We start from the raw sequence: 26,928 nt of genomic DNA, 5'->3' as shown, positions 1-26,928 counted from the left end.
ACTAAGTGGGCTATACGTCATAACTGAGCACAGTAAACTACTGCGCATGTGTCAACGATAAGGTCAGAGACGTATGTCGTGTGTGTTGTCGCGATCGCATTCAAAAACATACTGTACTTATCATTCGTTGTGGGAAAACGTAACCGCGAAGTGATGCTGTAAGTAAGCATCTACTTTCACTTGGTTTTATATTATTTGAATTATTTAAAAGAAGATAAACATGCACGGGGAAGGACAAGATACACTTCGCAAGGTAAGTTTATTAGAGATCATTTTTATAAACACTTTTGACATTGACAAGTGTCAGGCCTACTAAGCTACCCTCGGCCGAATTGTTTCCGTTGTACGGTAGCTGCTCACCTGTCGTCTGTTGCTCAGTCCCCGTGGAGTTGATATTTAGACTGTTTTGTTGTTGTTGATGATCGATATTGTGTAGGCCTATAAATGGTAAATGTAGCCTACTACGCTATTTTATACACTGTTTTTTATTCTAATTTATATATTTTTCTAGTGTTTTCTAAACTAACTTGACTGATCAGAAATAATTAATGGCTTGAATGATTGATTAACAAATTAGTGTGTGCCTGTTGCACTGTGTAGTACTATACAGTACTATTAGTACTAATACATTTACCAATGTCAATTTTGGATAACAGAGCATCCAATTTATTCAAAACCAATTTAATTACAATTACCGATTTTTTCTATTAATTAAAGCATTCCGAATCTTCTTCCAGTTCCATAGAATTAATACATTTTTATGATGTAATTAATATGGCCTATTAGGCAAATGAAGTAAAGCTCATATTGTTATTGGAAAAATGTCTATTAATTTATATCAGAAATGAAATTAATTAAAGATGATTATAGTTTTGTTACAGTATTTAATGATTATGTGAATCAAGTTAAACAAACCAAATAATGACTAAAATTTGAAGAGAAAATATTTGTTCTCTTAGAGGATATTCAATAGAGTGAACTTTGTTTTACAGGGTACTGACCCAACGCTACAATCTGTACGAGGGCGAATGCAAAACCGACGACAAAAACTCAACCAGAAAATTAATAAAGAGATGCGCATGAGAGCAGGAGCTGAGAATCTGTACAAGTTAGTTCTTATTTTAAAATTCATTAGTCTGATAGTTACATATAGTACTGTAGTCTCATGTACATGTACTTATAAATTGTAGAGAACATCTAAAAATTGTCTTTTACACTCTGTACCAAGAAACAAGCATTAACTGACAGGGAAACCCCCACAAATCCACTGATATTTTTATTATTCATAATTTTAAAAATATGTTTTTAATTTGAGCAAAGTTTATCATTAAAAGGAAACACCCAATCATACACATACCAACTAATACAGATAGGAAAGCTTATCAACAAAAACACAAACAACACAACTAATGTTTATCAAAGATAAGAAATCAACAAAGTCATTGTGAACTAGTTTGTATAGGATTAATTATTAATTCAAAATAAAAAAACGTCAACATACTACAGATACTATGTTAGTACTTTATGAGGTACAGTATCAACCAAAGCCCATTTTATACACTACAAATGCCTATCAAACACCAAGAAAAATAATTCACACACCAAGAAAAACACTGCACACACTAAGAAAAACACTGCACACACCAAGAAAAACCTCTGCACACACCAAGAAAAACTCTGCACACACCAAGAAAAACTCTGCATACACTAAGAAAAACTCTGCACACACCAAGAAAAACACTAAGAAAAACACTGAACACACTAAGAAAAACACTGCAAACCCTAAGAAAAACACTGCACACATTAAGAAAAACACTGCACACACTAAGAAAAACACTGCACACACTAAGAAAAACATTGCACACACTAAGAAAAACACTGCACACACTAAGAAAAACACTGCACACACTAAGAAAAACACCGCACACACTAAGAAAAACACTGCACACACTAAGAAAAACACCGCACACACTAAGAAAAACTATGCACACACTAAGAAAAACACTGCACACACTAAGAAAAACACTGTACACACTAAGAAAAACTCTGCACACACCAAGAAAAACTCTGCTCACACCAAGAAAAATTCAGAAGTGTACAAGTACATGGTATTTCTTGGTGTGTACATAAAAACTTATAAACATCCTGAGAGTACCTTTTTCAGTACATACAGGTAGAGTACAGTATGCAATTATAATTGTGGAATTGTTGTATAATAAAAACTTAATAACATAAGTAATAAGTTAAAACTCCTTGATGGTTAAAACCTGCAATGTAAGTCTAGTAATCTAATTGATCACAGCATACCTGTCGTCAACATTATACATTATTTTCAGTCCATAACACTCGAATCTATTCACAAGTTAAGTGTTCTGTTTTTTCTTTTCAATAAATTTATTATTTCCTTAAGTCATGCATGAATTTGTTTTCAATACTGTCCTTTTAGAAGATTAGTGGTAGGTACTTTATTCAAGAAGTTTTTAAAAGTAGGATACGGTATAAAAGCTTAGTAAATCATGCGTAGAGTGTGCATACTCCGGCGCTTGCTTAAGTATATACTTGATAGAATTGTGATGCGGTGTATGACCTCAAACTGTATATTACGTATATATTTTTCACTTAATGAAAGAGCTAAAAGATTGGTCAAGTGGATTAAGCTTATAGAAGATATCATAGCTGAGCGTATGATAAATAAAGATATATCACCTGTACAAATAAATGTATGCATTGCAATGTTTAAATTGTTAAAATTTGTCCCATTCCTGGTGAGAAAAGAAGCTTGAACTTATTATTAGCATACTACTGTATACATTATTGCATACAGGTTGGTAATGCAGATATTGTTCAGAAGTGAATCCAAAACCTATTTCTTCAGTTGTACAAGCAGGGAGTTGTAATATATTTTATTGTACAACTCCCTGGTACAAGTAACCATTATTTTCACTGCAGCTAAAAGTCTTCCAACACATGTTCCAACATGCAATTGAGTGAGACGTGTTAAAGAAAGCAATTTTTCTTAAAAACAATATGTATAATTGGAAAACAGAAGTATAGTACAGGAGGTGTGTAATTTGTATAGACACTATTTTTATCAATATCAGTTCCTCACACCAGAAACAGGGCCAGGTCACACAGTTATTTGGTTGCAAACTAAAATTTAGTACTTTGCAGTATTTTACAATGTTTACATAATACTGATTGTTTGACTATAAATTTTGAAGTTGAACAATTTATTAGGCTAAGTGCCAGAGGCAAGGCTTACCAGGTATCCGCAAGATTGGTTCAGTAGAAAGAAGCTCTGTATTGTTGTATAGTGCATATGTGTGTTGATATCCATATAATTAAATATCAAACGTATTCAATATTTTGTATACAGTTAGTACAATATTGTATTGTAGGCCTACTGTACTATTTCTTACTCTCCTATCTTTTAATCATACAAAACATACCATGATACAGGTACAGTATTAGGCCCTGTTCAGACCCATGGCGTTAGACCGTTTTAGCGTACGACGCTAAAAGAATGTGTGTCTGAACAGTTGGGGATTAGCGTACAACGCGTCGTACAACGGTTGTAGCGTTGTAGTGGAAAACGGTTGATAGTACCGTTTTAGCGTACGACGCTACTGTAAGTCAACGTTGTATCCAATCAGAACGTTTCCTGTTATGACGCGAAACAAGGTTTGACCTAGGCTGACATCTTGTATCGTCAATGTGTGAGATGGATCATGATTTCAATAACAAAAAGGCCAGAATAAATAAGGCCTAACTACACTACAAATACAACTGTTACAAAGGCTACAAACTACTATCAACTGATTACCATTATATTTTCTAACAAATGACATAAATACATGCACCTTGTATTTAAACATAGGGACTACGATCCCATCCGCTTTTAGGCCTAGCTAGGCCTAGAGCCATTCACGCATTTCATTCAAGCTAAAAACTAGCGTGGGACATCAAGTCACTCATTCATACAAGGCAGACTAGACTGGACAAGTTTAATGCTGAAAACCCCCTAACTCCTAAAAAAATCAGTAAACAAACAAGAGGAGCTGTGTCCCTTTTATTAGCAAGTTAAGGGTTATTTTCAACCGACTGGACCAAAGAATATATATCTTTGACTGGACTGGATAGACTAATCACAATCATTTTTTTCTTCATCATTAGCATTACGAGGCCTGCTTTATTTTCGTAACACAAGAGCCTGGGGAAAATGTTTTTTACTACAAACAAAATAAAAACAATAGAAACAGAAATTTGGCTTTACTATATTTTTCTTAAATAAATGCTGAGGTATGTTTTATTTACGGCACATTTTGTCATAATTGTAGGGCTGAGATCTAGGCCTATATACAGTGGAAATAATGATGAAAACACGTGGGTAAGAGCACATGAATATGCAACTAGAAACAACCTGGATGACGTACTTCCGTTGTAACGATAATCGTACGCTATGGGTCTGAACACCTCGTTTTTTTCTCTGCGGTTTGTAACGTGACCTTGATAGTAACGTTGTACGCTAAAACGGTCTAACGCCATGGGTCTGAACAGGGCCTTACTTGCTGACCATTTGAAAATACTTAGCACATTCCAACAGACCTGGGTAGTGACACCTTCTGACAGAGGTGATCAAACACCTGAGTTAATCACCTCCCAGGTGCTTTGCTGATTACTTACCTGGTGTTGTTGCACAATTTATTTTGTTGTTTAGAAAACCATCTTCTACGAATCATGGAGGAAATTTATATACTACCGTAGTTCCTCCATGGATAAATTAAAGAAAAATTACAATTGAAAACTTGTGCTGAATCAAATATAAAACAATATTTTATTTAGCCCCAACTAATATTAATATTTCATAACTGAACAATATTACATAAAATATTACAGTCCTATTGTGTGAAAGAATATAAAGTTTTTTAGAAAACCATCTTCTACGAATCTTGGATAAATTACAATTGAAAATTTGTGCTGAATCAAATCAATAAAATAAGACAACATTTTAGCCCCAACTATTATATTAACTAATAATTCATAACAGAACAGTATTAAATAAAATAATTCTACAGTCATAGTATTATGTGAAAGAATATAAACTTGTATACTGTAGGCATAATGTTATACTGTAGTATCAATGACGATTATTTTTTTGACATTTTCCAAATCTTTGACCATGCTAATGAAAATAATCCATGTGTAATCAACTACAATTAAAAAGCCTCGATTCCCATGTGAAATTGTATTTTATAGGTAAACAGTGAATTATAACACTTGAAAACACACATTTTAGTTGTTTTTTATCACCTATCGAACTAGAAGATTAATAATTAAGGTGTAAAACCCGAAGGAATACTGCAGCCTATAATACTACTGTATTTAGTATTTTTATGTTAAATATAGTAGAATTAATCCTTCTTTTGGGATATTTTCCTGTGAAACAAATAATGAAAAATGTTTATTTTTAACACAAAACAAATTTACTACCGTCCATCCATCAACAAAGTATTAGGGGTTTCTTTTCTTGGGCCTCTGTCGGCCCTTGGAACCGTTTACCTATCCCTATCTGTCAGGCTACAGTACTTCAACAACTTATTTTAATTATGCTCTGAAAACTCGCCTTTTTAACTATTTTTTCTCTTTCCGCTATTTTTTCTTTTGTTAAGCAAATTGTGGCTTGGCATAATGAGCAATATAAGCTTCAGTTATTATTATTATTATTATACTAGCTACTGTACATTTTTACCTGAACTTGGATACAATATAAGCGCTGCACATTGTTTGATTGTTGAATTTTTTCAATTTTTTTTAAAGTGCTGCATTAAAACATTAAAAAAAAACTTTTTTCTTGACATTTACTTTATTTCTGTTGAAATGCCAGTTTTGGCTCAATCATGCATTTTGAAAATATGCTGTTTTTGTAATCAATATAAGTACTATACACTGTGGAATTCATATTTAACATTATGAACCATAAAAATGACATTTTTAAAATGTCAATTTCTACTCTCCAAAGAGTTTTAATAGGTTATTATTTGAAAAGCTAATTAGTTGATGTTTTTCTCAAATGTTATCAGGAACAATTTGACATTTGCAATAAATATGAAAGTTATCAGCATCGTTAAGCATTCTATATTAATACAGTATCTTAAAGTTAATTAGCTTGTTATGAACCCTCTGTTCTCTTTTACAGTATACATCTTGGCTATAAATTTCAATGACAAACAAGTGTTTACGACATTTTACTATCATTAAAACTGTAAACTGTAGAAATACTCTGATCAATTCCTTATTCCCAGTCCATTCTGTAAATGAGTAGGCCTACCTGGTTGAAAATACTAGGGAGAAAAAGCGGCATTAAAGGAACTGTCCACTCTACCACATAATGCCGAGACTTAGTATCAAATGATACGTTCCCCTATTTCAGAGTGAATACAAAATTATATATTCTACAGTATTATATTCTCTATACTGTGTGTATTGTTGCGTTTCCACATATTACTGTAGACTAGCTATAGATTTATTGTATTGTGTACAATTAGTGGATTTTGCATTGTTGTGGGCAGCGTTGTGTTTACATTGCTGCATGACTAATGGGAGTGCCACAATATAATATTTTATACATGACTAAATTACAGTAAGCTTTTTGGTATGTTTTTTGGATACTTCCCAAAATATTTGTGGAAATCTATTCTCCCCGTCCTTTTTCTCTAACCCAATTTATTATTGAATGTAAACATTTAAACAATTGTATATATGTTTAATATCTGTTTTGTTTTTTGCAATTACGCAATTAAAATTTCTTTTACAAAATTGTATATGTTGTAAATAACTGTTCAGTTTTTGCAATATGCAATTCAAATTTTACATTTAATTTTATGTAGTCAGCAATTGAATCAATATTTATAAATGTATTTATAATATAATTATAATATAATACAATACACAATACAATATTATACAGATATTGACTGCTTAGAGGTTTGGCGCTTCGGGAAATATATACATTCCCTCGAACTTAATATCATTCCCTCGGGGATGTCAAATCTTATATTTAACCGATATAAAAGGCAATATCTGTTATATTATATAGCCAAGAACAAGTCTGCTGGGTTGGGTGAAGCTAGGCTAGGCCTCTAGGCTATTATAGTATTTGTATTGTATTTAAACAAGCCTGCCTAGACACCTTACCTTGCGAAGAATAATATACAGATAATTACTAATTAATGATTCCTTGGCAATAAAATATTCACTTAGGCCTAGGTCGTTTAAATTAACAGGAGAATTTCCATCAATAAGCCTATTAATAATAATATTATAATCAGGTAGGCCGAATAAACAATTCGTCTTCTTCTCTTCGAGGAGCCGAATCACCGGATGTTCAGCGCGTACTAGTTACTAGGTTACTACCGTGAGTATTGACCAATCACAAACGGTGTTTCATCACATTTAGGGAGGACTAATAACAAATGAGGGCGCTATGTATGCATAGTTTAAATAGTTTAGATGATTAATTTCTTCAAGCAACTTCCGTGGCGCAGCGGTTGAAGCGTTGTCTTGCGATGGAGTGACAATTCCACCCGAGTTCAAGATCGAGTAGATGACTTTTGTTTATTTATTGGCAAACGCGAGTGTTGCCACACGAAAATTACACAGTCAATATCATCGAACTCGAGAATGTATATGTTTAATGACAGGGGACACGATAATTACGCGAAAATTACTCAGTCAATATCATCGTTCTCGAGGATATATACGATTTACGATCCTCGCAGCGGTAGTCATGTGATGCAGTTTCAACCAATCACGTTCGCGTATTTACATAGGCTATGTAATATATACAATATGATTTATAATATAGTAATAATATTTCACATACTACATGCTGTATGCAGTACAATCAATTACCGGTAAATGCATTCCCTTTTTTTAAAGTGAAAATAAATAATTATGAATATATCCGTTTTCGTTTCTTTTATCAGAGCTGCATCTAACAAGAAGTTAAAAGAACAAGTAGCCTTAGAATTGAGTTTTGTCAACTCGAACCTACAACTTCTGAAAGAAGAACTTGCTGAAATCAACAGCGATGTTATACCATATCAGACTGATAGCTTTATGCAAAGTGTACCCATGATTCCTTTGGGGTTCAAGGAGACAAACGACGTTGATGTAAAACAGGCTTTTAAGGTAATCAAATTGTTCAATGATAATATATTACTCCTGTTCTTATGTCGTATTTTATATTGAAGGTGTGAACATACAGTACATGTTATTTAATCAAAAGTGCAATGATACTGTAATAGTACTCATTAAAAATAGCAATGGTGAAATGTATAGAATGATTAAATTGGTTGTAGTCCATTTAAATATCACCCTCACCGTGGAATAAGCTCATATCTTACAACATAATAGATTCAGAATATATTGTAAAGATCATTTCGATCGATATCTGGGATTTAACAAGAACTTTTATACCAAATTTTTAACTCGGAAATGTTAATTTAATCCATGCATTTATTATTTGTAGGATTACATATTAGAACATTATAGTGAAGAGGATGAGAGATTTTCAAAAGAAATTAGTGATTTTTTACAGCTACGTCAGGTATGTATGTGAAACAAACGAAGGACAATAAACGTTTTAATAATATAAACCATCTCCAAGGGGACAATTTCCTGTAAAACAAAAAAGGGGAAATACTGTATGTTTAATAACATTATCACCAACCCCTATTGAATAGTATTCAGAGACACCTTTACTAAGTTAGTTCCCAAAGGTGTCCCCTTCATAGAGGTTATACTGTATCAATGTCTTTTTCAAGACATTACCCTATTCACATCATTTATTACATCTCTTGATAGATCGGTATAAAAGTGGTTACTGCATAAAACATATGATGCAAGTAGCAAACCATTTTATAGCTACAAATGACTAATTGGTCTTATTTTATTCATTTGAAAATGCATGGCATAAAAGATAATAGACCTATTTGGATTAACAATGCACGCGAGCTTTCATCTTCTAGCTTTTACTGTAACAGTTGTCGGGTATAAATCTGCCAGATGACAAATCATCTTTAGTGTATAATTTGTATAACACATAATTTACACATTTCCTCAAAATGAACTTAAGATATTAAACTCAAATTTAAAATTGTATTATAAAGCAAATTAGCATTTACTCTTAATTTTTCCAAAATGCAATATGTAATTTTGTATCTAATTACTGTAGTTTAGCATTATATTCTTGACCTTTTATGAACTCATGTTTTGTTGAACAGTCTATGGCCCTGTTTCTGCTGCCAACTAAATACCGTATATTATACGGTATTTTTTGAATACCGTATATATACGGTATATTTTTGGCAGCAGAAACTGCGCTCATAAAAAATATACCGTATTTTGTATACCGTATTTTCCCCACAAAATTTGTGGATAAAATACGGTATTTACAAATTTATACCGTATTTTTTGTACCCGTTTCTGCTGCCAATAAAAAATACCGTATTTTTTTTTTACATGACAAAAGGTCAACATTCGTATTTTTATTTTCTGTCGCTGTCAGATGCTTTACACACGTGTATAGATATATTCGGCGAAAATGTGGAGCGAAGACGTCACAGTTTTACTAAATAAATGTGTGTGGGGAAGCTAAAATGTCTGGCCAACTAATAAAAGGGACAACCACATTTATAAAGACATTTCTAAAAAAATAAAGCAGGAGTATGGAATAGACTTGTCTCCAAAGCAAGTAAACTCAAAGCTGAAGAGCCTGCGAAAGCAATACAACATTGCAAAATACAATAACTCGGGGAGGGAACGAATTAATTGTCCCCATTACGATGTTTTCTGTGCTCTCACAACATCTCTATCACTAGGGCTAGGCTGTTGAAAGTGAGACGTAAAACTTCCTTTATTGCGACTTTTAATTATCGACCAAATAAATGAATGGCAATTTGGGTAAAAAAGATGAAATTTAACACGACCACCCAAGAAGTATTGTTAGCAGAAACGGGGTACTAAAAAATACGGTATAAAAAATACCGTATTTTATACCGTATTTTTATACCGTATTTTGAGCAGTTGCAGCAGAAACAGGCCCCATGTTGTACCTGCTTAACTCGATAAACCGACAATAGCCCTCTCTCCCAAAAGAGAGGATACAATTACGAAAATAAGAAAAACCTTTGGGCACACCTATCGGATAATAGCACCGTCCACAAACAGTTCATCCTAAATGTTATATATGAATAAAATAAAAGTACATTGTGTATCTGAGTTCATGCAACATTTGTGACACCCAATTAAACTTCTTCTTAATGTACAGGCCATCAAGACGCCGTCTCGTAATGATGCTGGCGTTGAACTTTTATTGGAATATTATAATCAACTCTATTTCATTGAACATCGATTTTTCCCACCAAATAGGCACTTAGGAATATACTTTCATTGGTGAGTTGGCTTGTTTTTAAAATAATCTTTTATCAGTTTTTTTGCTCTCAAAATGCAAATTTCAGAATCAACTTATAATGAACAATACAATGATCTATGTTTTTGGAATAAAAACTGAACATTCTTTTTCTTTGTAACATCGTCACTTGATATTGTCCTAATTTATTGAGTTTAAACATTTAGTTTTCACCTTTAAAATGTTACAAATGTTTGCTACTATTTACTGTGAATCATATTGACACCGTTGTCATCGATCATTAGATGTGGCCATTGCTACCTTTCTTATTCATCATTTGTATGTCATTGTTGCCACACCTGTATCATCATCACATTATCAATCATTGTCACTACTTGCATTGTTTAGGCATCACTAATATCTCATTAGTAGGTTATCAAGCGACGCTCCCAATTCAAACTTTTATTTTCAATCATTCATTTATTTTTTCCAAATTTTGACTGAAGTTAGATCATAATTTTAGAAAAGATTTCATAGAGTATACTACAGTAATATATCTAGTGTTAATGCAATTCAAGTATAATTCTATTCAATTCAATTCAATTCAATGCAATTCAATTCAAGTATAATCCCACTCCGCCAATTTGCAGCGTACAGTAGCAGGGCCTATGGGACTGCAGTAGGTCAAATTCCATAAATCACTAATTAGAAAAAAAGAGTTAATTGATGACCAAATGAATAATAGGTTATTGTACATTGAATAATGGACTGGGAGCCTATTAACAATAATATCAATTTTAAAAATAGATTCAGATCCTGCTGAGGAGTGATTTGTTTTTTTATTTCCATCATACTGTACATCTACAGGACTTAAGATCTCAATCACATAACGATCCTGACATGACTCTTGCATAATTATATTTAGGAATTAATTAGACATGGAATATTGTTGTAGGTGAATTCCTTGCAATCAAGGTTACCACAGATAGTGACTAACTTTCTCTAAACAGTAAACGCCTTTAATACATTGCTACTAGTTCATTACAAACTGATAATTAATTGTTTTCAGTATGAATTAGTCACCAGTTATAAGATTTATCCGTATGGAATATAATTATACAGGCTCGCTTAATTGAGTTTACTTGGCCACACCCAACCTGAGGCATTCAGTTGGCAGCAGCAATTTATGCTAATTAGTTTTCTCAATATTTAATCTTAAAAATAGAAATATTAAAATGATTGCAAAGATAAACACTCGATATGGCAAAAAACATAACTATTGACAATATCCTGTGTGCGGTTCATTTATAGTATCCATTGGCATATATCCAGGTGTTCATATGCTAATTAGCCTTGATCAATAAAAGGATATTATCCAATAAAAACAGTGCCAGCTATATTAATAATCAAAATAAAGATAGAGTAAAAAAATCTTAGTCAAATTCATACCAGTTTTTTTTTGACAAATATTTTTTTAAATCGAAATTGAAAACCTACCAGTTAATCAAATAATAAAGTACTTTTAATTAATACCATTTATCAGTTGCTACAGTACTGTTAATCAATTCCATGTAAAACCGTACAGTAGGTGTGGTTGTACTGTACTTTGCCATGACTCAGATATAGAATTTAATAATTTAATTTTTGTGAGATTATTGATTTAAAATTTCCGTTTTATTGAATAAATTATCTATCTAGAGATTAAAGTGTTTTTTATAGCAATACAGCACAGCCTCTCATTGGATTCTCCAGTTTGATGTGGATATAATCAAACTATACAGTTTAGCATATTCAATAAAAAGAATTATTTCCATGAAAAAATAATTCTTTGTATTAAATTAGCCATTTTGATGTCACATAAATAGTTATCCACTTTGACCAAAAATTGGATGGAAAAACAAATTATTTACCTGAAAAAATTTAATTTTAAGCAAAAAATAGTCAAATTGACTGCCAGCCAATTTTACCATTTACAGTATTTTCAACTGTAGACTGATTTTATTATCTTCATTTTTCATGTTTGTTAAGGACAATATACATCTTTAAAAATAACTTTTGTGTATAAAAGGCCATCATCTTGCAGTAATATCCAACATAAAAACCCTAACAATTACTTATATTTGAAAGAGGAATATAAAATAGTTATTTTTATTACATTGTATTGTAAACATGGAGACGTCCTAAATAACCAAACCGTGAAGCTGTTGGTTATTAACAATAATCTTTTCGTTTCGGTGTCTCTAACCAGTTTAACATAATACAATAGAGTACAGTACACGGTAGGTCTGGCATAAACGATTGTATCTGATCCAGGTTATTAAAATCAAACAATAATTCAAATAGTTGAAGATACAGTTCTTCTTTCTTTTCATACAATAAGAATGGAATGCGTGTGTGGATGGATGTATTCAAGCATTGTGTTTTCAATTAAAAAGCTTCCAAGTCAGGGTTGATGTGTGGACGCAATGAAAACATAAGAGAGAAAGAATTGTGTAATTGTACGCTTATCTCTGTTGTGAGATAATATTTTGCTTGAGGCTTGTTTCATTTTTGAAAGATCATTGGATATTTAAAAGAATTTCCAGTTGCATGTACAGTATAGCCTACTCAGTACTACTAAGTAGAGAGGTACATTTACATGTAATCTTTGAATCAGAACCAAATTACAGAATTACTGTACAGGACAAAACAAGAAAAAAAAATGTTATGGGGCCTGTTTCTGCTGCATAAAAATAACTGATTAAAATCGGTGTGAATAAACTCCATTTTTTATTGGGAGCAGAAACAGGAAAAACTGTAGTAACCGGTTAAAAACACACATTCAATTCAATGTTAGAACGCCATTTAACCCGTTATCGCTGGGCAACTTTTAGCTGCAACACAAAATAACGGTTATTTGATTGACAGCCGCTGACCCAGAGTAAACTACACTACAGGAACGTTTGAATTAACCACCAGGGACAATTGCATTTTGGATAATTTTAACGACTTTTGTCGACGACCCACTGATTTAACTGGTTATTTCGGAGCACAAATTGAGTAGAAATGTGGTCTTGTTATTTTTAATCTGCAGTACAGTATTAAAAAATTAACTGTTAATTTTGCGTTATGCAGCAGAACCAGACCCTTGGTACAAGTATAAAAAATTATCTCTGATCTTATGTATGCTACTGAAAATTCTAAAGAATAGAATTGTAGAACTTCTTCCTCAAACGATTCTATAGAATAATTCTACGGATGACAAACGTTCTATTTTATCGCATAAAGCTATAAAACCTGAACTAGTTTTTTATCATACATTATCAGCTATAAATGTAAGGTCTTAAAATATTCAGTTACATGTATATATATATCCTTTAAGTCAACTGAATTAAATTCTAAAAACATCTGCTCGGTGTGGCCAAGGTTAGAGCGACACTCCAATACTGGTGAAGCGTTTACATCGCCATGGCAACTGTTTTCGACAATCATTGCTATGCAAAACAAAACAAATCTATTTATATAAAACAATTACTGTTGAGAAAATTCAAATCTTTTGATAATGTGTATATTTTACTGACCTAATTTTATTTTGTAGTACAAAACAAAAAATATCCTGGTATAGCTCATAAATTTTTATTAAATCTTCTTTGTTTATTAATTACTATTAATTGCTATAGATAATGTATAGTTCTCAGAAAGTTTGTTTACCAAGGCTTTTAAGCTTTACGACGGACTGAAACATGATACTAGCGGTACGGATGTACAGTATATCATGTTGTACTGTACAAGTGACAATATTTAAATGTAGGCTTTGTCAATACAGTATTCTATACAGTAGATCCTACCATCTCTACTGTCTACTTTTGTCACATTCATTTAAAAACAGATAAAAACAATATATTTACAGCCAATGTAACACAAGTCACCTTTTCATTCCTTTGGGGATGACAACATGTTGGTGCCACGTGGTTGGTTTATCATTTCAATTACACCTGTTAGACTTGAACTATGACCTATGTTCAGTACTAAACTCATATTTTTTTGCAACCTCTCTGTAAAATCAAAATGTTTGATATTCGAAGAAATAAAAATACTTGTCTTACTACAGTAATAATATGTACACAAAAGTGGACAGTTATACTGTAATTGTTGAGAACGAACATTGATTGGTATATTTCAATGTCATACAGTTTTACCAGTCAATTCAACTATTTTATAGTAATTAATATCAAATTAGGAGCCATTAGTCGTAAAGAACATGGCTTCTGCGATTCTCCAATTAATCTGTAATTTTCAGTAAATTACTGAACAGTATAGTTTCTATGGTTATACCACTATAAAATATTCTGCCTTTCATACCTGTACATTGATTTAAATGAATAAAATCTATATCTGTACATATCTATCTCTATTTTCTATAGAGTATTTAATATTATTTATAAAAGCTTCAATACAGGTAATCAACCTGACCATTATAGTATTAGTTCACTGTAATATCTCTATGACTGAATGGCTACTATTTATTGTTATAATATTACTGTTAGTAATTATAAGATTCCTAAACCTTGTTGATATTAATTTTATATTTTTATTACAAATATTGATTATATTTTAATTGAATTTGTATTCATCTCCTATATTATCTTGTATTATATCTCATCCATTATTCAAAACTATAAAGTATAATTGAATAATAATATTTGTTTGTTACAGGTATGATGCCTTGACTGGCGTACCTTCTGTACAGCGATCAGTAGCATTTGAGAAAGGAAGTGTTTTATTCAACGTTGGTGCTCTGTACACACAACTAGGCTCAAAACAGGTATAAGAAAGACTACTGTATGTTGTAACATTTATATAGATGATTCTATCGTCACTCAAAAGCTTTCCAATAATTTATTTTCAAACCAGACATCCTGACAGGAAAAGTGAAGGGTGGGGAAACAGTTTATTGGATACTTGGGATGTCCCCATACTATTTTTTTTTTTATTTCAACGATATTTAATGAGCGTGATCCATCCAGCAGTTGCTGATCATTTGGGACCCTCAGAACAGATACAATACACAAAATAAAACGAAAACAGAAAAGTTAAAGAAAAACAAAAACCACCAAATAAAATAAATTACATGAGAATAAAAATCTAAATAAGAAATTTGGAATATAGAAAATAACTGATGTTAAATTAAGCAAAAATATATAATGTAAATAGAAGTTCTACTCTAATTCTTTCTCTAACTTGAAATCTATTGAATGATTTAAATTGTGTGCACTATCATACATTTGAATGTTCCCATTTTGAGCCATTTGATAATAGAATGTATATATACTGACATATTTACGATTTGAACCAATTACTGCGTGCCTCTAAATTTCAAACATTTGTTTGACATCTGCTAAATAACTTTGAATGATGCAATACACATCAGTAAATTCTCAATGTTAGCACCTTTCAATGAAAACAACATTTTTGTTTATAGTGAATAATAATAATAGGTATTTAAGTGATTTATGTAACACATTGATGTGTTGATGTTTTTATTACATTGAACTAATTTCCGTTGACTATGCTGTTTAAAACTAATCGGCAAGGCTCAACGTTTCATTTAGTGTTGACAATTTGTGATTTCCCAAATGGTTTCTTTCAATGCTGTTATTAATAAACATACAATTATTGATAAGAGTTGAAATGAAATCAAAATCGCCTTTGTGTAAACAACGTAAATTTCTACTTTGAAACGTTAAGTACTTGATACTATATTTATATGATTGCAAAGTACAATGAAATTTTTAGAATATTAATAACTTTATTTATAGAATAATAACCATATGGTAACAATATTCATACTAATATTGACTTGTTATTTTGTTGTGTTTTGTGTCAATAATTGTAAATTTCTAAATTCGAAAGAGTTTAATTTTATACCAGTGTTTCTTAGAAAATAATATTCATGGTATATATTATTATTAGATTTGTTTACTCATCTGTATAAACAAAACAAAAAAAATACACATGTTGCAAACAAAAATGTTTTACAGTATAATTTAGTATTTTAATATTATGTTAATTTTTTTTTAGTTTGAGATCAAAGCAAAAAAAAAAATAACGTCTGTAACCAAATAATTTTATTTAGCATTTTAATATTAACTTTTTCTTGAGTTCGAGATCAAAGTAAAAAACAATCAAAAAAACATCTGTAACCAAATAAATCTATTTAGCATTTTAATATTATGTTTTGTTTTTTCTTGAATTCAGGATCGAAGTCAAATTGAAGGTATTAATAAAGTGGTAGTGTACTTTGAGAAGGCAGCAGGAGCCTTTCGATACCTGTCAGAGAACTTCAGTCATGCGCCCAGTATGGACATGAGCGCTCCTGTACTCGACATGTTTGTTAATCTTATGCTGGTAAGTCAAACGCATTGCTTGTTAGAAAAAAATAGGGAGCTTTTTATTTGCGACGAACTAGGAACAAGTTATGTTTTGTAAATTCAATTGGGAAGTGCTTTCTCACTGTATTCCCTGACAAAGTCTTGGTGGCTTCTACATCCAAAGGACGACCGGAAAACGTCAGTTAGGCGTAAACTGCAAGCTCTTCATAGTGGCCTTTTCTTTCTTCCTTCTGTAGTCGCATAACGGAAGGGGCAAACGCCCCTGGTTTAGTACTTCTAAAGGGCACTCCCATGCTAGGTAGTTTCAATGGGACTTCTCATGCTTGGGAATTTTAAGCTTTGTGGCCCTGGGTTTAGCTAGTGAGTGCTTATAGCCGTTACGCCACTGTCCTTCTGCCCTCTGACCTCTTCTAGAAATCTGACAATAATTTAGAATGAGTGAGAGTTTCAGTACAATACTTCATGTTTGTTAAGCTGGCAAGCAAAATAAAGACATACATATATTTTTATTATTATTTTTGAAATGTGACATCTGTGTTCTTTTATTGATAGGGTCAAGTTCAGGAAGCTGTATTTGAGAGAAGAGTGCTTGGTGGAGTTGACTGTGAGGTCCAGACTTGTATAGAAGTTGCAAAAGAGGCAGCTAAGGTACGATTAAACAGGGTTTATTTTCACAGGTCATATCATTGACAAGATTCATATTCAAATACTTAAGCTCTGTCTACAACTATCAGACTAGTTTGACGTCACATTTTTTGTCACATGAAGTTTGATAGTGTAGACAGAGCTTTACATATTATTAATAGCAACCTTTATAATGTTAATGTTGTAAAATTTATACAGCGCTTATAACAATCAACAGATTGTCCCAAAGCGCTTAATTACAAAGAACTAAAAAGATGTGTTTTTGAAAGGGTTTTGAAAACCTTGATAAAAGGTGAATCTTGAATGGAATTAGAAAGATTGTTATACATAAATAACAACATGAAAAGCAAAAACAAATTCAGGAAAAACCTTTCAACTATAACGTTTGTATCATTCAAAATCTTGCACATTGCCTTTTACAGGTTTCAACATCATACAGTAATGTTCACAAGGCTATGATGCATACACAAGTTAAAGATTATATACCATATGCATGGATCTCAATGGTGCTGGTGAAGTCACAACACTTCAAGGCTCTCTCACATTATTACATTGCTGTAGCACTGATTGGACAAAAAGGTAAGAAATGTAAACATGAAGATATCTATTTGTTTGATGTTGTACTTTAGTTGTATTACTGTATATGAGGGGGTATAGTACCTGGGGGCCTTAATACGAAATCTGGAGAAACTTAGGTGGTAGAATTAATATTTTGTCTTCACTATATATCTATATTTTTTTATTGATGAGTTTAATTGAAAGCAACAAATTATTGTTTTTGGTGTATATGTATATGAATCCACAGGAAAATTACTGAAAAATTGACCGTGCTGTGGGTATCAATGGCTAGATCTCATTGGAGATACAAAAAAAAGCGAAAAACTTAATCAAATCGATAAAATAAAACAGCCAGTAAAGTTATATCTATATCTATCTATATTATCTTTTTCTACCAAATCTAAACAAATACCCCTCCATCTTGCTTAGATGGAAAAGAACGCAGCGGTATTATATAATGTGTTAAATTCCCAATGTTACGGTTCCTTGACTTCTGGAACTATATGATTCTATTTGTTTACCTTGTAAACAAAGAGTTTACACGTAAACAGAAATGAATAAACAAGTTCTCTATTTACTTTGAGTAAAGTAAACATGTTAAAGAAACATTATGAGCATGTTGATTATAATTTTATGAAAATGTACTCAACTATTCATTATAAAATCCAAATTCTTACGATTATATGTTTCTATGTATTTTTTTAGCTGGTACTGACTATGATATAGAGAAGTTAAGGGAACTATTCTCAGAAATTCATTTAGATGCTGAGAAAGAGAAATTACCAGAAGATCACGAATCAAGAAAAAGATTAGGTATGATAGATTCACTTCATGTTATCATCATGTTACATTCAAAATAAAATACAAGTTCACATTGTGTGCACAACACAAAACAGATAAACCAAGCACAGGAGGTTATAAATGTTATCAACAATTATATTGTCCATAGGTCTGTTTTTTCATGTCACTTTTCTTCGGACTTAATATCTATAGACAACATAACATACAAAGTTAAAATGAAGCTTTAATATTAGTCTTGGTATTATTATATTTCTTAATCTCATGTAGGTAAAGCACATGTGAAACAAGCTGTTATGTTACACGAAGAGGCTTTACGAGTACACAATCTGTCAAAGACATTACGCAAAATCGACACGTTACAAGAGGTTCTAAAACACGCCCACACACGCTCAATAGAGTTTTTTTCAAAGCTAGATGAGGAAGATGACTTCTTTGACATCATGGAAGTGCCGGCGATTAAAGGTTTGTGATCGTAAATTACTTTGTTAAAGCCATCGTATAATAATAATAATGGGAGTCTTATCCCTTTGCAAAAAACCCGTATACGAACGTATACGATTTACATACGTTTCGTATATGTTTCGTATAGGAAGTCCACTTCGTATACGAAACGTATACGTCAATTCGGAAGTTCCTGCCCGCATAATAAACATATACGAACCGTATACGATCATTTATAAACAATTTCCTAATTATACGCTCCGTATACGATCCGTATATGATCCGTATACGACGACGCGTGTATACAAACTACATCGTATTACCAAGCGAAAAGGGACTGTCCCTCTTTTTACAAGACGACGATAGCATACGTTTACGATCGCAGGAGCATATTGACTTCAATAATTAGTGTACAATTTGGTTTTTTTTCAGTCGGTATATATGTACATTAAATTCCCTATGATGATTTAGTTCATAGTTTTCGCGAATGAAAATTTGGTGCTGTATTTTACTAGACGTTGTTTTTCTAGCAAGCATAAAATTTAAAAACCCACCCAGGCTGTTCTGCCTTGTTTATCCCCTCTGCTATTTCTTTACCTTTTGTATGTTCCATTAATAAGTGAATCACACAAAATGTGCTGTTATTAATTTGAAAGTGCTTTAAATAATATTAATGTACTTGGAAATAAATAAGTAAATATTAAATTGGGCCCGCAGTATATTAAATTTAAAACGAGTAAGTAAAATCCATAAATTACGATTTAATAAAAATGTAGAATACATGTGGCTCCCTATTATATATATGGAATGATCCAAATAAATTCGCCCAAAACGTGCCTGTGTTATGTGCGCTGCATGCATGCATCACATGGATGGATCAGATTTCATTCATTTTCAATCATCATTGTTGATTTTTTTGGCTACGGGTTTTGTTGACTCACCATAAAAAAAAAATAAAAAATGGGATGTAGGCCTAGTTACAGTAGGCCCAGGTAGATAGTAAATTCGATGACTTCTAGCTATAGGCATATTGTAATTGTATATATCGAATATGCAGTATATAGCTACTGCAGCAGCTCTAGTAAACTAAGAGTTAACTAGGCCTGGGGAAAATACGCCAAGGAAAAGAGTCTGTGGTACACTCATTGTGAAAATAAGCTAGCTAGCTTTCCCCCATATATTAGATTTGGTTATATTGTATTATTTTAATAACCTACTCTAGCTAGTAGTATATCAACAACGGTGAAATGGAAATACGATGCATTATGGATATCATCGTTGCAGAGTTAGGGGGTGCCAACAAAACATTCAACAGCCAGAAATACAAAAAAGAAGCTCCGACGTTTTTATTTAGAGCATTTTACTATTTTAGGCATACAGAACTAATTGCTGTAAATTTCCTAGAGTTGTCACTGATAAATACAATTTAACATAACCTACATATAACTTAAAAAATCCAAATGATAAATTGTACGCGAACGCAGTAAAACCAACCAGTTAAATGTTTGTTAAATAATTATTTTACATCTCTCTGGTAAAATGGTACCCTACGCCCCCATTTTTATGCCTCCATCATTGATAATCCCCCCTCTGTACACACGCCTGCCGGCTATTTGTTTATCATTTTAATGAATGTAGTACGAGTCTAACTCCAAATAAAGATATAGAACACATTTTAAGAATTCAAAATGTTGATCTTTTTTAAGAATCTGATATATACCATGAATCATCTTTTTACATAATATACAGCATAAGCATGTACAATCTAATTTAATTGTCACACAATTGAATTAACAAAGGACAAGGATTTCAAATAAACTGTTACAAATAAACAATTATTAATGAAATAGTTGGGGTATTGTTGGGTCCATGGGAAATCAACAATGTTTAGTAGACTTATTTAATTTGTTATTTAAAGTTGAGGGTAGTTATTTTTTAAACAATTATTGGAATACCATGAAAATAAAGAAAGATATGTTTTATGATTTCTTAATCACCAAGCAGAAATAATGAAAGCAATTCAATCTGTTCGCTACCGGGAATAAATTGAGATTCGATATAATTGTATTTACTATCACCACTAATTGTGGTTTTTTTTTATTCATATATAATTCATAATTCATACAATTTATATATATTCAAAATCCGAATGTATTCATCGTTAAATAATAATTATTATAATGACCTTACTTCTGTTTTGGGTCATGGTTTTCCTCTTCGGCATTGCCGAATTATTGTTACTCCATCTCCATTGCTACAACACACGTCGCGGAATAATATCGCTTAACTTAACGATGTAATTTGACCACCCAAAGCTCGCACGTGGCGTGACGAATTGAGAACGACGAACCCGATGATTCACCCGATGATATGCATGATTGGCCACCAGGGAGCCGAGTCGACCACGAGTTGGAACTGTAGGCAACCGAGCGACGCTCGGTCGTCGTCGGCGGCTGCACTTACTGACCTCTGTCATATTTTATAAAGGAAAACTGCAAACAACAACGTCGATTTGTGAAAATGGCCCCTTGTTTTTTCTAGGCCTACCTAGGCCTAGTAGTATACCTGTTTAGCGTACTTTATTTACTTGCGAAAAACGTTGTTTGAATTTTATCGGTAGCCTAGGCTATCTAATAAATATAGAAATAAATATGATCTTATGTTCTAGCTCCTACTACTTATTAATAATTAATACTACTAGACTAGGCCTATCTAATGGCTGGTGCTAGCTAGAGGCCTAGCCCTAGGCCAGAGCCTACGTACGTATTTGTTGTAATGACAATTTAAATGTTTTATTTAGCTCTATTCTACTCATTACTGCTATTATAATTTATAAAATGGCCTAGTTTGTTCGTATATGATTCGTATACGTCCCGTATACGATATTCTTATCATGAATAAACAACGTATACGTTACGTATGCTAAACGTATACGACGCCAACTCTTTGTGGAGCAACAGAGTGGAAATAATGTAAACAGTGAAATCGTATACGATCCGTATACGTCGTATACGTTTTCAGCGTATACGGATCGTATACGGCTTTTTTGCAAAGGGATATACAATGTATACACACAAAGATGATCCATAAAATATCCTAAGATAAGCAGAGGAAACTTTTTCACTCCAGCACTTTGAAGCTCCCATATGAGAGTTCGTCGGAACAGTAGTCACAGGAGCTTGAGGCTTTAAAGCACATACAACATGTGTGTGTATTTGATGTACTAGTAATTACCAATAATTATGTTATTGAATTTTATTTTCAAAGGTAAAACGTGTTACCAGCCTTCCATGATACTGCCAGACTTTGCCAAAGTTAAAGTGAAGGATATATTCCATTCATTGGTAAGATTAACCTTAAAATTTATTGAAACAACCCCTCTCCCACCAAAGTCCCTCTTGTTGTTAATATAAAGCTCTGTCTACACTATCAAACTTTATGTCACAACAAAATGTGATGTGCCCACATGTGGACATGATTATGTCATATCACTACCATATTTGAGTATATTACTACCTTATGTGGGCACATCACACTTTATTTGTCAAACTAGTTTGATAGTGTAGGTAAAATTTTACAGTGATGATATTGAAACGTTTTTCCAGATGAGGTTTCAGGACACAGTCTTCTGAAGACAAAAAACTATTACTTTAACTAGTTGACATCTGCTTGCTTCATACACAATTTTAATGCTAAACTTACAGTCAAGAAATCAGAAGTCATATAATGTTTATTTCCTACAGGGACCATTGGCAATTTTTAATGCTAGAAATAGCTGGTCAGCTCCTAGAGAGGTTGTCATTACAAGAGGATCTGAAGGCTTTGGATTTACTGTGAGAGGAGACTCTCCAGTTATCATTGCAAGTGTTGATGCCAATGGACCAGCATTGGTATGTGTCAATGGCTGTTAGCCATGACTTTTGTCAATTCAATTCAATTTCTTTATTTCTGCAAATGCCATCAAGGGCTAATATCCGCTTAAACATTACATCATAAAAACATATACATATTTACATTTAAAATTGTTGTTGTCATAACTATAGTTAATATTGTCATTATTATAATAATTATTATGATTTGTTTGAGCACAATTTGTCTGTTACAAGCAAACTCGGTATGATTGGTAGACCAAAATATTAGGAAGATAATAAGATTATAGATTAACTTTTTGTAAGGGATGACACCTTTTCTAGCTATAGGAAGATATTTTTTTTGCAAAATACTCTGTAATGTTGATTTTGTCTTGAATTTAACCCTTTTGATTCCCCCAATAGTTATAAATAGGTACATAGAGCTATAACCAATGTTGATATGACAGCAAAGTAAACTTAATGTACAATTATTTCAACAAATCATTAATTTTACATTCCAGAGGGCTGGAGTAAATGAAGGAGATTTTATAGTTCGTGTTGAAGATAATGATGTAAAATGGGCAAAACATGACCAAGTTGTGAAACATATATTAAGTAGCCCAGGAAAACTAACAATGAGTATCGTCACAGCATTAGAAGACTCGTTTATTCATCCGCAAGACCAACGCCGTCTTAACGGAACATCTCCCGTAAATGGAGAAACAACAAACGAGAACTCAACAACAATTGATAGGAAAAATAAAAAAGGATTCTTACAATCGAAGAACGGAAGCATTCCAGAATCGACACTCGACAGAAAGAATAAGAAAGCTCCGAAAGTTCCGCCACCAGTTATAAGTAAAACCGGAACGGGAAAAAAGAAAGAGAAGGATAAGAAAAGCGGGAAAAAAGGAAAATCAGTTGACGCAACGGTTCTTGGCGACAAACCACAAGCTTTATGGTAGCTGAATTTATATTTATATGACAATTATTAGATAGTATTTATTACAGGGTGTGTGAATAAAACAAGTAATTGGCCCAGCTATTTGCGGCGCTAAATATTGAAGAACATGTGTGGACAAAGCCTAAGTATTTCATGTGGACAGATTTTAAATGAAATTTCAATTGGACACAACTTATTGAAGATATTCCATGTGAACAGAGTTTAGAAAATATATGATGATAAAAAAAACAGAAAGGTTCCATGAATACATTTTAAATAAAATCAGACAGAGAGAGTTTACAGAGTTTAAAGGAAATATCCGATGAGGACAGAGCTTAAGAAACATTCCATGTTAATAGATTTTAAATGAAATTTTCATGTGGACAGAGTTTAAAAAACATATAAATATTGTAGACAAAACCTTACAAAAATATATATCTATATTCTACACTATGTTTGGACAAAATCAAGTTAATAATTTGTATTAAACACTATTATATACAGGTTGCAGACCAATAATATGGCAAGTTAGATGATAATTATGAAAAGTTTGTCAAACTGTTTTTATGTAAGTGGTATCTATAAGTACATGCTAATCTCATATCATGTTTTCCATATGGTTGGCTTCCAATATGTAGCTGTTATTATTTAGGTTAAATCTTGAATTTGTACATATTAAATCACGGTTACAACTTTTTAGAGGTACAAAGAAAAGCATTATTTGTACATGTTTACAAATATTCTATGAATTTGTTAAGTTGCCTAAATTGCACACATGCTTTAGTCAGAGTGGTATAAAAATAATTGTTTTATACCTCCCTCCTTCAGTGTCCTTAATTCTTAATAAAAATTCTGAATATCAATTAACAAATTGTAAAATTGATTTTAGCATGATATACATTTAAACCTTCTAGTAAAACTGTTCATTTGTGTAGGACTTCTATTCAGGGGACACTCCTATTAAGGAGAAACCTCTATTAAGGGGACACACTATATAAGTCCGTGAGGTGTCTCCTTAAAAGTGTTCTACCATGGACATATCAATCAAGGTTCATGGTTCATGGGTCTACTGTTATTAAATTCTTTATCATTATTTATATGCAAAAGTTTACAGTAAAATTATTTACTGTAATATTAAAAATAAGTTTGTTGCACAAAAGTTTTTATAAAATCATTGCCCACCTATTTATAAATGTTAAATTTTCGTAGTTAAAAAATTTTAAATATGTTTTTAAATTGTTGGATATGATTTATATGAATTTGAAAAACATTTTTTATAGCCATACATTAGACTTTTATTAAGTGCAATTTATTCTTTTTATTACATAATAAACAAATTTAGCTGTTTTTTTTTCTGGTTCTACTACATTTTTGATGAATATACTTTCCTATAATAAGCAATATAACCATTTAAGCGTGGTTCCCACTAGCGACGCAACGCAAGGACGTAAAGCCAACGCAAGCGTTTTAACCAATGACAAGCGAAGTTATAGACAGTTAGCAATCACAAGCGAATAAGCCATCGCTTGTGATTGGTCACTTCACTTGCGTTGCGTTACGACCTTGCGTTGCGTCGCTAGTGGGAACCACGCTTAATTAACCAATATTAATATTTCCATGAATATAATTAACGGTTCTGATTAGGAAGATGATTGTTTAAATGCATTAAACTAATTATAATAATGTGAATATTAATGAGGCACTCTTTACCAAAAAGGTCCCACAAAAAAAGTCTCATCAGTATGTATGTTGTCTTTCAAGATGTTACGTATCAAAATTCTATTTTGGTTAGTGCAGTAATTTTAGCTACTGCAGTAATTCTTTTGCTGTGGTATAGTTTTGTAAGGGAAATAACATTTACTACAGGACTGGTTGTATGTTGTTTTCATAACAGAATATGCAGTCACTAATTGGAGGGGAATTATTTATGTTTCTTTAATACTAAAGGTGTACATTATTTAATTTTTTCATAGTTTATCTCTTTCATGTTTCATTATTGATATTTCTTTCAATTCGAATGACTTGTAACCTTAAGCAGATTAATAGCCAATGCTAAGTACTAAAAAACAAATCTAAGATTAAGTTAGATAGATTTATTATTTGTTTGTTTTGTTCTATTGGAAATCAAAATTCTTGTTATGTGTAATTATTTTGTTTACTGTAATATTCGTCTGCTTCTTGCAAGACATTGTTGTGACCAGTACAACAAAGTTTAAAGAAATATAATTTTGTTCTTCATTATGTCATTCGATTTTAATATTCATCTATTTTGTGAGACTTTATATTTATTTCTATTCATCTGCATGTGTGTATATATTTTTGTTAATGGATGTGTTATGTATTATTTCAACAATGTGATCCATATAAAATGCAAATATGACGCGTGTGTGCAAATATGACGCGCGTGTGCAAAAGCCGTTATCAGCTTTTGGACGCATGTTTCTTGCCGACGATTTAGATTGTTCATCAATTTTACATTGTTTTTTTGTTGATTCCATGTGTTTACATTCCATGTTTGTAATAGCAATGTTTCTTTCGGCGTGTTTGCCTTCTATCATAAATTTGAGATGTAATTATTCTAGTAAAACACAAGCATATTATTCTTAAATATACGTCTGTATTGCGTGCGCCGAATAAGTTAAAACAGTGTTCTACAGTTGTATCTAACTGACCTGCGATAGTCGGTTAAGATGTACCTAGTTACAACTGCAAAATCGGGTGTTTTGACGCAGACGATTTGGAGAGATACATGAGTCTTATTATTTATGAATTCGTATGGTCAGATTTGGAATATACATAATGTAAATGTACTTATCGTAATGATAACCAGTGTGTCTATTATAAACCTAAATATTATTATGGATATTAAAATATGGTTCTTGGTGGCCAACTTGCCTTATTTACAAA

At 32.1% G+C, this 26,928-nt stretch overlaps 1 protein-coding gene across 1 annotated transcript; it reads left to right on the top strand.

The window, feature by feature from the left end:
- Nucleotides 1–61: 61 nt before the first annotated feature.
- Nucleotides 62–26,928, top strand: LOC140057427 (rhophilin-2-like). The gene is made up of 14 exons (XM_072103081.1): nt 62–253; nt 993–1,108; nt 7,986–8,190; nt 8,531–8,608; nt 10,331–10,455; nt 15,107–15,215; nt 16,649–16,798; nt 17,335–17,430; nt 17,850–18,006; nt 18,691–18,798; nt 19,054–19,248; nt 22,495–22,571; nt 22,971–23,117; nt 23,600–26,928. The coding sequence occupies exons 1-14, from the start codon at nt 221–223 to the stop codon at nt 24,041–24,043; spliced, it is 2,040 nt and encodes a 679-aa protein (XP_071959182.1). The 5' UTR covers nt 62–220; the 3' UTR covers nt 24,044–26,928.

The sequence above is a fragment of the Antedon mediterranea genome, chromosome 8, assembly GCF_964355755.1.
Source record: "Antedon mediterranea chromosome 8, ecAntMedi1.1, whole genome shotgun sequence".
NCBI classification, from domain to species: Eukaryota; Metazoa; Echinodermata; class Crinoidea; order Comatulida; family Antedonidae; genus Antedon; species Antedon mediterranea.
The sequence above is the reverse complement of the archived record's forward strand: the minus strand, read 5'-3'. Positions and strand labels throughout refer to the sequence as shown.

What these genes read in the sequence shown, in the direction of transcription:
- LOC140057427 (XM_072103081.1), top strand. Translation starts at nt 221, where the DNA reads ATGCACGGGGAAGGACAAGATACACTTCGCAAG. An exon ending in ATGTAAAACAGGCTTTTAAG is followed by an intron (nt 8,191 to 8,530) that starts GTAATCAAATTG and finishes TATTATTTGTAG; the next exon opens with GATTACATATTAGAACATTA. An exon ending in TTGCAAAAGAGGCAGCTAAG is followed by an intron (nt 17,431 to 17,849) that starts GTACGATTAAAC and finishes TGCCTTTTACAG; the next exon opens with GTTTCAACATCATACAGTAA.